The 14,486-nt window shown below is 39.5% G+C and overlaps 2 protein-coding genes across 7 annotated transcripts in view; one reads left to right on the top strand and one right to left on the bottom strand.

Annotated features, from left to right (window-relative positions):
• The window catches only part of MAPKAPK5 (MAPK activated protein kinase 5), a 43,935-nt gene that overhangs the window by 8,533 nt on the left and 20,916 nt on the right, over positions 1-14,486 (bottom strand). For all 6 annotated transcript variants that reach the window (XM_081790680.1, XM_081790681.1, XM_078435799.1 and 3 more), the window contains one exon: positions 1,517-1,597. In XM_081790680.1, the coding sequence (XP_081646806.1) occupies positions 1,517-1,597 (81 nt within the window). The remainder of the gene's footprint in view (positions 1-1,516; positions 1,598-14,486) is intronic.
• TMEM116 (transmembrane protein 116) overlaps positions 1-14,486 on the top strand; it is a 147,948-nt gene that overhangs the window by 120,614 nt on the left and 12,848 nt on the right. The gene's annotated exons all lie outside the window — the stretch shown is intronic.

Below are 14,486 nucleotides of genomic sequence, written 5' to 3'. Positions count from 1 at the left end.
ATATTATTTGCAAATGTAGCATTCAGTGTTCATTTAGTTGCCAATATAAAGATTATCTCTAAAACATAACAGAAACCCATGGGGGAGGGGAAGGAAAAAAAAAAAAAAAAAAAGGAGGTTAGAGTGGGAGAGAGCCAAAGCATTAGAGACTGTTAAAAACTGAGAACAAACTTGAGGGTTGATGGGGGGTGGGAGGGAGGGCAGGGTGGGTGATGTGTATTGAGGAGGGCACCTTTTGGGATGAGCACTGGGTGTTGTATGGAAACCAATTTGACAGTAAATTTCATATATTAAAAAATAAAAAAAAAAAAAAATAAAAAAAAAGGTTATCTCTAGACGAACTTATATACACGTTCAAAAGTAATGTTTATTATTCAAAAGCTGTTTATTATTTCAATATGCTACTCATGTACAGTGCATCATTTTTATGAATCCCATGCTAATTCATGAACACCACAGGGTTTACAAAATGGAACAGGAAAAGAAGAAAAAAATAGCACCAGAGAATAATATATCACACAAGAATTCACTGCATTCATGCTGAGATTTTAGCAAGTGGATCAATGTCATCTGAGTGCTTCTACCCCTCACTTCCTGCCTGCATCAAGAAGCAGGAAGCAGTTTCTGAGTCTGATGCCGTAATCAGCACAGCCCTCAAACCGTCACCCCATAAGAGCAGAGCTGCCTGTGGTTTTGAGTCTGTAAGACCAAGATGTGGAGCAGTAATTACTTGGGGACTGACGAGTGTTAATCATGAAAGTAGATGTTCAAGGTTCTGGTTACACTGTGCCAGTGACAGTGCGAAGCACAGGGTCATGAGTGGCAGAGGTCCCTGTGTGTTCTTTCATACGTATGTCTGTGTGTACATGTGTGCAGACACTATAGGAATACGTGGCACCCTCTAAGGTGTGGGACCCAAGAAGAGCTGGCCTACTGCCTTTTTACCACACCCAAGTCCTTCTCTGTCATCTATATTCAGCCATGAGTCCCCAAGCAGCATCATTTTTTTTTCTGATCTACTCAGTGACTCCAGGACCTGTTTTAAAAGGCCCTAATATTCTTGTGCTTTAGAGCAGAGATCCAGACTGAGAACTGTGATAGTACCAGGAACACATGCTGTGTGTCACAGACACTGTTCTAAGTTCACTATTTTTGGGTAAGAAAGAATGGCCATGGAACATTCTCAGAAACGGCCTCCACCTCAAAAAAGCGAGACAACCATGTCTTTTAAATGTGGTCCGTGGACTATACAGTTACTCGAATAAATAACCTACAGGCAACCACTGCCCTTGGTTCCTGCTGCAAAACCTCAATTGCTAAGAACCTTATTTCATATTTCATCAGACAAAAACTTGAATTCCAAGTACTCTTCTGCATGTGTGGCTGCTGCCAGCTTTTTGGGCAGGAATATTATTAAGGGATAAGAATGGAATTGGCCACATTCCCAAAGAGACACAAACACCTCACAGAAGAGGGGCTACACCTGAGGGGTGAAGGCAAGTATCTCTTCCCCTACCTTGTTGTAAGTGTAGGGTGTTGGTGAGGTAGGTATGATGCCAGATTTCTCCTTCTGATGCCTTCTCTGCGCCTCCAGTACCTGTCAGAGTCAGACCAAAGGGGACAATTTATTGAAAACCACAGCAACGACCTACAACTTGAGAAAGAATGCTGGAAGGCTGAAGAGGGTAGACACTGGCGGTCAATAATTAAAAACAACAACAACAACAACTTCTGTAAAACACAAACTGTCAAAAACCTTTTACCCCTCTTACAACCGACAATTTATCAGTATTTGCCCAGGTCAAGGACATGAAGATCAAGTCCTTAAAAGAGACTGAACTCTTCTTCCTGCCCATCAAGGTATCTGAGATCATGTATTTTTCCTGGAGACACGGACATTCCCTTATGCCTGTATAAAAGCAGACCAGCGCTGGCCAGTGGATCAGGTTTGAGGTACTTGTTGCCATCAAGGACTATAGCAGTCATGTAGGTCTGGGTGTTAAGTGTTCCAAAGAGGTAACCATGGGGACATCATCCTGGCCAAGCTCTCCATTGTCCTGGGCAGGGAGACCCCTGGGGGAACAATACTGGCACACCCCACAGATTACTTGAAAGTGACAGGATGATGCAACTCTGTGCTGGTCTGCTTCCCTTGCACACCCAGACCCCCATGCCCATGAAGCTGCTGATGGCAGGTGTTGATGACAGCTGCCACACCTCGGCCAGGGGCTGCAATGTCACCTGGGGCAACTTGGCCAAAGCAATCTTCGATGTCATCTCCAAGATCTATAGCTGCCTTCCCCCTGACACTCTGGAAAGAGACTGTTCACCAAGGCTCCCTGTCAGGAATTCACTGACCATCTTGACCACATCAGAGAGTCTCCATGCAGAGAACTCAGGCTCCAGCTATGGTCACCACACAGTGTTCTTACACAAGAGAAATAAAGCGAATTAATTAAACCTGAAAAAGAAAATACTGTTTATAATAGCACAAAAAACAGTAAGGATAAATCTAACAAAGATGGGAAAGACCTAGACACTGAAAACTACACAAATGTTGCTAAGAAAAACTAAAGGCAAAAATAAATGGAGCAATACAGCCTGCTTATGGGTCGGAAGGCTCGGTATTGTTTGGGTGTCAGGGCCCCTACATCGAACCATACTTCTAAAAGAACCCTAGTCAAAATTCCAACAAGCTTTTTTGTAGAATTTAACAGCTGACTCTAAGTTCATATGGAAATGTAAAGAAATTAAAATAGCTAAAACAACTATGGAAAGAACAAAGTTGGCTAACACTACCTTATTTTATATTATTATAAAATAATTATTATATTATATAACTATTATAAAGTCACAGTAATCAAGACAGTACAGTACTTGTTAAAGACAAGCAGATCACTGGAACAGAACAGATAATCCAAAATTAAACCCACACATGTACATTCAACTGATCATTGACAAAGGCTCAAAAGCAATGCAACGAAGAAAAGACAGCCTTTTCAACAAACGGCACCAGAACTGGATACACAAATGCTAAAAAATTAGTGTGGATCCATACTCATGCATTACACAAAAATTATATCAAAATGGATCACACACCTAAATGTAAAGCCTGAAACTATAAAACTTGTATGAGGAGATCTTGGGTGATCTTGGGTTAGACAAAGATTTCTTACATAGGAGACCAAAAGCTGAGTCCATGAAACATTTTTAAAAATTGATAAATTGGCTTTCACCAAAATTAAAATCTCTTGCTCTTCAAAAGACACTGTTAAGAGAATGAAAAGATAAGCCACAGACTGGAAGAAAATCTTCCCAAAGCATATATCTGATAAAGGACTTACATCCAGAATACATAAAGAATTCTCAAATTCGGCAATAAGAAAACATAATTTTAAAAATGGGGTGGGGCACCTGGGTGGCTCAGTTAGTTGAGCGACCAACTCTTGATTTCAGTTTAGGTCATAATCTCACGGTCTGTGGGTTTGAGCCCCACCATGTTGGGTTCTGTGCTGACAGCGTGGAGCCTGTTTGGGATTCTCACTCTTCCCCCTCTCTCTGCCCCTCCCCACTCACGCTCTCTCTCTCTCTCTCTCTCTCAAAATTAAATAAATAAAAATAATTAAATTAAATTAAAATTAAAATGGGAAAAAGATTTGAACAGATGCTTCACCAAAGAAAATATACAAAAGGCAAAGAAGCACCATGAAAAGATGCTCAACATCATTTAGTCATTAGGCATATGCAAATTAAAAGCACAATGAAATACCACTGCATGCCCACTAAAAAAGACTGCCCAGGGTGCCCGATTGGCTCAGTTGATTAAGCATCTGACTCTTGATTTGGGCTCAGATCACAATTTCACAGGTTAATGGGTTCGAGGGTGGAGCCTGCTTGGGATCCTCTCTCTCCCTCTCTCGTTGCCCTCTCCCCCACCTCCCTCAATAAATAAGTTAACTTAAAAATAATAATAAAAGACTGCCCATACCAAATGCTGGTGAGAGTGTGGACACCTTACACTCTCAGACACTGCTGATGTGGATGTAAAATCGTACAACCACTCTGGAACACAAGTCACGTTGTAAATAATGATCTAGCTATTCCACTTCTAGGTATTCATCCAAGAGAAAAGGAAATAATTTTGTACAAAAACTTGTACACAAATGTTTATAAGAGCTTTATTTGTAATAGCCCAAAACTGAAACAACCACATATCCACCAATAGATGAATGGACAAACAAATCAAGATACACCAACATAATGGAATACTTATTAGCAGTAAAAACAACTAAACTATTTACTGATACATGTAACAACATGTAATTACACTGAGTGAAAGAAAACACCCAAAACTGAAAATACTGGATGATGTGCTACTTTACACATAAATCTGCAGAAAATGCAAATAATCTATAATGACAGAAAGCAGATCACTGGTTGCCTGGGAATGAGAGGACAAGAAGAGAGGCAGGGAAAGATTACCAAGGAGTATGCTAAAACTTTTGAGGGTGACGGATATGTTCACAACCTTGATTGTGGTGATGGTTTAATGAGATTATATAAATATATATATTAAAACTTACAAATTATGTAATTTAAATATGTATAGTTTATCATGTATCAATTATATTTCAATAATTTTTTTTCCCTTAAAGAGGGCTTCTTTGGTAAAATAAACCTTGAAAAGAAGTATCAGCTATGTAAAAAAAAATACAACACTCTGGCCATGATGGATTAACCAGTACAACTTTCTTTCCCACCACACACAACTTGAACATTGGACAAGATATAAGAGAAAGTGGGGCATCTGGGTGGTTCAGTCAGCTAAGCATCCAACTGTAGATTTTGGCTCAGCTCATGATCCCTGGGTCATAGGTTGGAGCCCTGTGTCAAGGCATGAAGCCTGCTTGAGATTCTCTCTCCCTTTGCCCCTCTCCCCACTGCTCATGCTCTCTCTCTCTAAGAAAAGATAAAAAAATAAAAAGATTCCTTCTTATCTTAAAACAAAAAAGATATGAGAGAAAACTGTTTTCTTTTTTTATTTATTTATTTATTTATTTATTTTTTTTTTTTTTAATATATGAAATTTACTGTCAAATTGGTTTCCATACAACACCCAGTGCTCATCCCAAAAGGTGCCCTCCTCAATACCCATCACCCACCCTCCCCTCCCTCCCACCCCCCATCAACCCTCAGTTTGTTCTCAGTTTTTAACAGTCTCTTATGCTTTGGCTCTCTCCCACTCTAACCTCTTTTTTTTTTTTTTTTTCCTTCCCCTCCCCCATGGGTTTCTGTTACGTTTCTCAGGATCCACATAAGAGTGAAACCATATGGTATCTGTCTTTCTCTGTATGGCTTATTTCACTTAGCATCACACTCTCCAGTTCCATCCATGTTGCTACAAAAGGCCATATTTCATTTTTTCTCATTGCCACGTAGTATTCCATTGTGTATATAAACCACAATTTCTTTATCCATTCATCAGTTGATGGACATTTAGGCTCTTTCCATAATTTGGCTATTGTTGAGAGTGCTGCTATAAACATTGGGGTACAGGTGCCCCTATGCATCAGTACTCCTGTATCCCTTGGATAAATTCCTAGCAGTGCTATTGCTGGGTCATAGGGTAGGTCTATTTTTAATTTTCTGAGGAACCTCCACACTGCTTTCCAGAGCGGCTGCACCAATTTGCATTCCCACCAACAGTGCAAGAGGGTTCCTGTTTCTCCACATCCTCTCCAGCATCTATAGTCTCCTGATTTGTTCATTTTGGCCACTCTGACTGGCGTGAGGTGGTATCTGAGTGTGGTTTTGATTTGTATTTCCCTGATAAGGAGCGACGTTGAACATCTTTTCATGTGCCTATTGGCCATCCGGATGTCTTCTTTAGAGAAGTGTCTATTCATGTTTTCTGCCCATTTCTTCACTGGGTTATTTGTTTTTCGGGTGTGGAGTTTGATGAGCTCTTTATAGATTTTGGATACTAGCCCTTTGTCCGATGTGTCATTTGCAAATATCTTTTCCCATTCCGTTGGTTGCCTTTTAGTTTTGTTGGTTGTTTCCTTTGCTGTGCAGAAGCTTTTTATCTTCATAAGGTCCCAGTAATTCACTTTTGCTTTTAATTCCCTTGCCTTTGGGGATGTGCCGAGTAAGAGATTGCTACGGCTGAGGTCAGAGAGGTCTTTTCCTGCTTTCTCCTCTAAGGTTTTGATGGTTTCCTGTCTCACATTCAGGTCCTTTATCCATTTTGAGTTTATTTTTGTGAATGGTGTGAGAAAGTGGTCTAGTTTCAACCTTCTGCATGTTGCTGTCCAGTTCTCCCAGCACCATTTGTTAAAGAGACTGTCTTTTTTCCATTGGATGTTCTTTCCTGCTTTGTCAAAGATGAGTTGGCCATACGTTTGTGGGTCTAGTTCTGGGGTTTCTATTCTATTCCATTGGTCTATGTGTCTGTTTTTATGCCAATACCATGCTGTCTTGATGATGACAGCTTTGTAGTAGAGGCTAAAGTCTGGGATTGTGATGCCTCCTGCTTTGGTCTTCTTCTTCAAAATTACTTTGGCTATTCGGGGCCTTTTGTGGTTCCATATGAATTTTAGGATTGCTTGTTCTAGTTTCGAGAAGAATGCTGGTGCAATTTTGATTGGGATTGCATTGAATGTGTAGATAGCTTTGGGTAGTATTGACATTTTGACAATATTTATTCTTCCAAAAGAAAACTGTTTTCTGACACTGAATAATATACAACACAGGTCAGCAAACCCTGAGAGATAGCAAGCAAATGTGGTAATCCATATGATCTGTCAAGAAGCATTTTCTGGAATGCAGTGCAGGGAGAGATTCTAAGCAGGGTACAGAGGGCTCACAGGAGTTCAGTAGTGTGGCCAAAATTTGTGGAGCAGACTACCAACCGTGGGGAAGGTACGCAAGAACCTGCCTAAGGATCCCTTTGATCTTTGGGTACATACAGTAAGCTGCATATGGTACAGCAAGACTCTGTGAGACCAGAGGAGCAACCAGCTACTAGAACAACTACTCGGGATCTATAAGCTGAATAATTCCCAGATGCTGCAGAAGTCTAGGAGATACCTGAGGTCCGACTAGCCAAGGTAAAGAGACTTATTGATCATCTGGGGCATCAATAGAGGACCACAAGTTTTCCTCTAGGTAGCAGGGCTGAGGTAACCCGAGAATAAGGCCTCATCTAGACTCACCCTGGAAGAATTGCAAAGCAAGTTTCAAGACAACCAAGTGGACCTGCATGTAACTCACCACTCACCAAAACAATCTTTTTATATACTTTTCTTTAAAAAAAATTTTTTTTAACGTTTATTTTTGAAAGAGGCACAGAATGTGAGTGGGAGAGGAGTAGAGGGAGAGGGAGACACAGAATCTGAAGCAGCCCCAGGCTCTGAGCTGTCAGCACAGAGCCTGACACAGGGCTCAAACTCATGAACCGTGAGATCATTACCTGAGCCGAAGTCAGACGCTTAACCATCTAAGCCATCCAGGCGTCCCTGTTTGTAAATATTTTTAAATGACAACAAAACCCAGACATTCACCAACATAATATTATAACATCCAGCACCCAATAAAAATTTCTTCAATATGCAAAGAAGCAGGAAAATGTAATCCATAACCAGGAAATGTGATCTGTAACCAAAGAAAAAAGTCAGTCATAAAAGCAGACTCAGAAATGACAAGGGTGGTGCAATCAGCAAAGATTTTATTACGTATGTTGAGGTACTTAAAGGTAAATATAAACATGAAATAAGAAAAGAAACAGATGATATAAGTCAGAAATGTGGGGCACCTGGGTGGCTCAGTTGGTTGTACATCCAACTTATGGTTTCAGCTCAGCTCATGATCTCGCCATTCGTGGGTTTGAGCCCTGCATTGAACTCTGCACTGGCAGTGTAGAGCCTGCTTGAGATTCTCTCGCTCTTGCTCTCTCTCTCTGCCCCTTCCCTGCTCACTCACTCTCTCTCAAAATAAATAAATAAACATTAAGTAAATCAGAAATGAAGAAATTCACAGATTAGACAATGCAGAAGAAAAGAGTAGTGAAATTCAAGTCATAGTAACAGAATTTGGCCAAAGTGAAAGAGAGAGAAAAAAAGATGAAAAAAAAAAAAAAAGATCACGGAGTGTCTGGCTGGCTCAGTCGATGGATGGACCATGAAACTCTGGATCTCGGGGTTGGGAATTCAAGCCCTACCTTGGGTGTAGAGATTACTTAAAAATAAAATCTTAAAAAAACAAAACAAAACAGAACCTTAATGCTCTGTGTGTGATCTAACCTACATGTAACTGGAGTCTTTGGAAAAAGGCAGAGAGAGGACAAGCAGAAAAATATTTGAAGAAATGTCTGAAAATTGTCCTAAACTGATAAACACCATAAACTGACGGATCCAAGGAACTCAATAAACCCCTAGTAGGAAACAAACAAACACCTACACCACAGTCAAATTTCTGAGACCTGATTAGGATCTAGGATGTAGAAAGCTGGAGTGTTACTCCCATCCTAACAGCAAGGAAAAGCTAAATTACAAAATCATCACTTTTCTTGAACCGATTAGACATCAGAGGTCTCAAGACAATGAAATATTGTGCATTCTAAAGAAAGGCCCTTCCAGTAAGAAGCAAGATGTGAAAACTGGCTCACCTATGACAAGCCAGGAGGGAGCATTATAGCATGCCATATGAGTAAAAAGAATTCAGCTAAATTTTTCGCAAATTGCTAAAGGCAAAGTGTGGGCTAGCATGAGGGCTAGAAGACCCTGTAGGAACCATAGAAACAAGGGGAGTTTGCACCACTCACAGACGCTTCTGCACAGACTTCCACCAGATACTCAACAGGACCTGCACAAGACTGAGGCTGGTTCAGAAAAAGATACCTGTTGCTGCGAACACCCTCCACCAGGCTGGCAAGCACAATCTAGTGCTAGAGGAGAAGACTAGCACTAGTCTGAATTGAGAGCCCCTCTGAGGCACACAGTGCATAGGCAAGGCCAAAGCTAATGGTGGAGAAGTAACATTAAAAATAAATAAACATGAGGCGCCTGGGTGGCGGTGGTTAAGTGTTTGACTTTGGCTCAGGTTCATGGGTTCAAGCCCCACATCAGGCTTTGTGCTGACAGCTTGAAGCCTGGAGCCTGCTTCAGATTCTGTGTCTCCCTTACTCTCTGCCCCTCCCTGCTCGCATTCTGTCTCTCTCTCAAAAGTAAATAAACATTTTAAAAGATTAAAAAATATATACAAAACTTCAATAAATAGATCTGTATTTTTAAACTGACTGAATCATTAAACATTTTCTACAATGAAAACTCTAAAATACGTATCTACCTACCTATCTATCTATTTATTTTTTAATTTACATCCAAGTTAGTTAGCATATTTAGTTGCATTGTTAGTGCAACAATGATTTCAGGAGTAGATTCCTTAATGCCCTTACCCATTCAGCCCATCCCCCCTCCCATAACCCCTCCAGCAACCCTGTTTTTTTCTCTATATTTAAGAGTCTCTTACGTTTTGTCCCCCTCCCTGTTTTTATATTATTTTTGCTTCCCTTCCCCTATGTTCATCTGTTTGATGATACTTGAAGTCATATGATACTTGTCTTCCTCTGACTGACCAATTTCGCTTAGCATAATACCCTCTAGCTCCATTCACATAGCTGCAAATGGCAAGATTTCATTCTTTTTGATTGCCTAGTAATACTCCATTATATATATGTATGTGTTGTGTATATATCTTTATCCATTCATCCATCAATGGACATTTGGGCTCTTTCCACACTTTGGCTATTGTCAATATAAACATTGGGGTGCATGTGCCCCTTCAAAACAGCATACCTGCATCCCTTGGATAAATACCTAGTAGTGCAATTGCTGGGTCGTAGGGTAGTTCTGTTTTTAATTTTTTGAGGAACCTCCATACTGTTTTCCAGAGTGGCTGCACCAGCTTGCATTGCCACCAACAATGCAAAAGAGATCCTCTTTCTCTGCATCCTCGCCAACATGTCGTTGCCTGAATTGTTAATGTTAGCCATTCTGACAGGTGTGAGGTGGTATCTCATTGTGGTTTTGATTTGTACTTCCCTGATGATGACAGATGTTGAGCATTTTTTCACGTGTTGGTTGGCCATCTGGATGTCTTCTTTGAAGAAGTGTCTATTCATGTCTTTTGCCCATTTCTTCACTGGATTATTTATTTTTTTGGGTGTTGAGTTTGATAAGTTCTTTATATGTTTGGGATATTAATCCTTTATCTGATATGTCATTTGCAAATATCTTCTCCCATTCTGTCGGTTGTCTTTTAGTTTTACTGATTGTTTCCTTCGCTGTGCAGAAGCTTTTTATCTTGATGAGGTCCCAATCGTTCATTTTTGCTTTTGTTTCCCTTGCCTCTGGAGATGTGTTGAGTAAGAAGTTGCTGCGGCCGAGGTCAAAGAGCTTTTTGCCTGCTTTCTCTTCTAGGATTTTGATGGCTTCCTGTCTTACATTTAGGTCTTTCATCCATTTTAGGTTTATTTTTGTGTATGGTGTAAGAAAGTGGTCCAGGTTCGTTCTTCTGCATGTCGCTGTCCAGTTTTCCCAAAACCATTTGCCAAAGAGACTGTCTTTTTTTCCATTGGATATTCTTTCTTGCTTTGTCAAAGATTAGTTGGCCATATGTTTGTGGGTCTATTTCTGGGTTCTCTATTCTGTTCCATTGATCTGAGTGTTTTGGGGCCAGTACCATACTGTCCTGATGATTACAGCTTTGTAATACAACTTGACGTCCGGAATTGTGATGCCTCCAGCTTTGGTTTTCTTTCTCAGGATTGCTTTGGCTATTCAGGGTCTTTTCTGTTCCATACAAATTTTAGGATTGTTTGTTCTAGCTCTGTGAAGAATGCTGGTGTTATTTATTTTATTTTATTTTAAAAAAAATTTTTTTTTAACGTTTATTTATTTTTGAGACAGAGAGAGACAGAGCATGAACGGGGGAGGGTCAGAGAGAGGGAGACACAGAATCTGAAACAGGCTCCAGGCTCTGAGCTGTCAGCACAGAGCCCGACGTGGGGCTTGAACTCACGAACTGCGAGACCATGACCTGAGCTGAAGTCGGACGCTTAACCGACTGAGCCATCCAGGCGCCCCTGCTGGTGTTATTTTGATAGAGATTGCATTGAATATGTAGATTGCTTTCATAATATCGACATTTTAACAGTATTTGTTCTTCCAATTCATTGAGCATGGAATATTTTTCCATTTTCTTGTGTGTCGTCTTCAATTTCTTTCATAAGCTTTCTATAGTTTTCAGTGTATAGATTTTTCACCTCTTTGGTTAGGTTTATTCCAAGGTATTTTATGGTTTTTGGTACAACTGTGAATAGGATCAATTCCTTGATTTCTCCTTCTGCTGCTTCATTATTGGTGTATAGAAATGCAACCAACCTGTACATTGATTTTATATCCTGCGACTTTGATGAACTCATGAATCAGTTCTAGCAGTTTTTTTGGTGGAGTCCTTTGGGTTTTCTACTTAGAGTATCATGTTGTCTGCAAAGAGTGAAAGTTTGACTTCCTCTTTGCCGATTTATGCCTTTTATTTCTTTCTGTTGTCTGATTGCTGAGGCTAGGACTTCCAACACTATGTTGATTTACAGTGGTGAGAGTGGACATCCCTGTCGTGCTCCTGTCCTTAGAGGAACGCTCTCAGTTTTATCCCATTGAGGATGATATTAGCAGTGGGTCTTTCGTATGTGGCCTTTATGACCTTGAGGTATGATCTGTCTATCCCTACTTTTTTGAGGGTTTTTATCAAGAAACAGTGCTGTATTTTGTCAAATGCTTTTCAGCATCTATGGAGAGGATCATGTGGTTCTTGTCCTTTCTTTTATTAATATGATGTATCACATTGATTGATATGTGGATATTGCACAAATTTATTCCTGCATCCCAGGAATAAATCCCACTTGATCATGGTGAGTATAATTCTTTTAATGTATTGTTGGATCCAGTTGGCTAGTATCTTGTTGAGAATTTTTACATCCATGTTCATCAGGGAAATTGGTCTATAGTTCTCCTTTAATTGGCGTCTTTGTCTGGTTTTGGAATCAAGGTAATGCTGGCTTCACAGAATGAGTTTGGAAGTTTTCCTTCCATTTCTATTTTTTGGAACAGCTTCAAAAGAATAGGTGTTAACTCTTCTTTAAATGTTTGGTAGAATTCCCCTGGAAAGCCATCTGGCCCTGGACTCTTGTTTGTTGAGAGATTTTTGATTACTGATTCCATTTCTTTACTGGTTATGGGTCTGTTCAAACTTTCTATTTCTTCCTATTTCAGTTTTGGCATTTATATGTTTCTAGAAATTTGTCCATTTCTTTCAAATTGCCCAATTTGTTGGCATATGATTGCTCATAATATTCTTATTATCATTTGTATTTCTGCAGTGTTGGTTGTGATCTCTCCTCTTCCATTCATGATTTTGTTTATTTGGGTCCTTTCCTTTTTCTTTTTGATCAGTCTGTCTAGGGGATTATCAATTTTGTTAATTGTTTAAAACAGCTCCTGGTTTCATCAATCTGTTCTACCATTTTTCTGATTTTGATATAATTTATTTCTACCCTAATTTTTATTATTTCCCTTCTTCTGCTGGTTTTGGGCTTTATTTGCTGTTCTTTTTCCAGCTCTTTTAGGTGTAAGGTTAGGTTGTATAATTGAGACCTTTCTTCCTCCTTTAGGAAGGCCTGGATTCCTATATACCTCCCTCTTATGACTGCCTTTGCTACATCCCAGAGGTTGTGGGTTGTCGTGTTTTCATTTTCATTGGCTTCTATGTATTTTTAATTTCTTGGTTAACGCATTCATTATTGAGTAGGACGTTCTTTAATCTCTAAGTATTTGTGTTCTTTCCAAATTTTTTCTTGTGGTTGATTTCGAGTTTCATAGCGCTGTGATCTGAAAATATGCAAGGTATGATATCTACCTTTTTGTACTTATTGAGGGCTGGTTTGTGACCCAGTGTGTGATCTATTTGGAGAATGTTCCATGTGCACTCAAGAAGAATGCCTGTATTCTGCTGCTTTAGGATGAAATGTTCTGAATATATCTGTTAAGTCCATCTGGTCCAGTGTGTCATTCAGTGCCATTGTTTCCTTGTTGATTTTCTGCTTAGATGATCTGCCCATTGCTGTAAGTGGAGTGTTGAAGTCTCCTACTATTACGGTATTATTATCAATGAGTTTATGTTTGTGATTAATTGATTTATATATTTGGGTGCTTCCATATTGGGGGTATAAGTATTTACCATTGTTAGATCTTCTTGGTGGATGTCTATCTCTTAATTATGATATAATGCCCTTCTTCATCTTTTGCTACAGTCTTTATTTTAAAATCTAGTTTGTCTGATATAAGTATGGCTACACCAGCTTTCTTTTGAGGACCATTAGCATGACAGATCATTCTCCATCCCCTTACTTTCAATCTACAGGTGTCTTTAGGTCCAAAATGAGTCTCTTATAAGCAGCATACAGATGGGTCTTGTTTTCTTATCCATTCTGATACCCTATATCTTTTGATTGGAGCATTTAGTGTACTGAAAGATATGAATTTAGCACCGTTCAGTTGCCTATTGAGTTGGTATTTCTGATGATGCTCTCTAGTCCTTTCTAGTCTTTGTTGCTTTTGGTCTTTTCTGTTTTGTCTTTTCTCCACACAAAAGTCCCCCTTACAATTTCTTGCAGGGCTGGTTTAGTGGTCACAAACTCCTTTAGTTTTTGTCTGGGAAACACTTTATCTCTCCTTCTATTCTAAATGACAGCTTTGCTGGATAAAGAATTCTTGGCTACATATTTTTCCAAATCAGCATATTGAATATACCTGCCACTCTTTTCTGGCCTGCCAAGTTTCTGTGGATAGGTCTGCTGCGAACCTGATTTGTCTTCCCTTATAGTTAAGGACTTTTTTTTTCTTTGCTGCTTTCATAATTCTTTCTTGTCTGTGTATTTTGTGAATTTGATTATGATACGCCTTGGTGATGGTCGGGTTTTGTTGAATCTAATGGGATGAATCTAATCTTTGGGATGTGCTTCTTGGATTTTGATGTCTGTGTCCTTCCCAGATTAGGAAAGTCTTCCACCATAATTTGCTCACAAAAAACTCCTGCCCCTTTTTCTCTCTTCATCTTCTGGGACTCCTATGATTCAGATGTTATTCCTTTTTAATAAGTCACTGAGTTCTCTAAGCCTTGTATCATGCTCCTTTGCCTTTGTTTCCCTCTTTTTTTCTTCTTCATTAGTCTATAATCTGGTCATCTAAATCGCTGATTCATTGCTCTACTTCATCCATCCTTGCCGTTATGGCATCCATTCAAGATTGCGTCTCAGTTATCACATTTTAATTTCTTCCTGACTAGATTTTATTTTTTTTTTATATCCACAGAAAAGGATTCTATGACGTTTTCAACCCCAGTTGGTATTCTTATTATCGTGGTTCTAA

Source organism: Panthera onca, chromosome D3, assembly GCF_046562875.1.
Source record: "Panthera onca isolate mPanOnc1 chromosome D3, mPanOnc1 haplotype 2, whole genome shotgun sequence".
In the NCBI taxonomy this organism is placed as follows: domain Eukaryota; kingdom Metazoa; phylum Chordata; class Mammalia; order Carnivora; family Felidae; genus Panthera; species Panthera onca.
The sequence above is the reverse complement of the archived record's forward strand: the minus strand, read 5'-3'. Positions and strand labels throughout refer to the sequence as shown.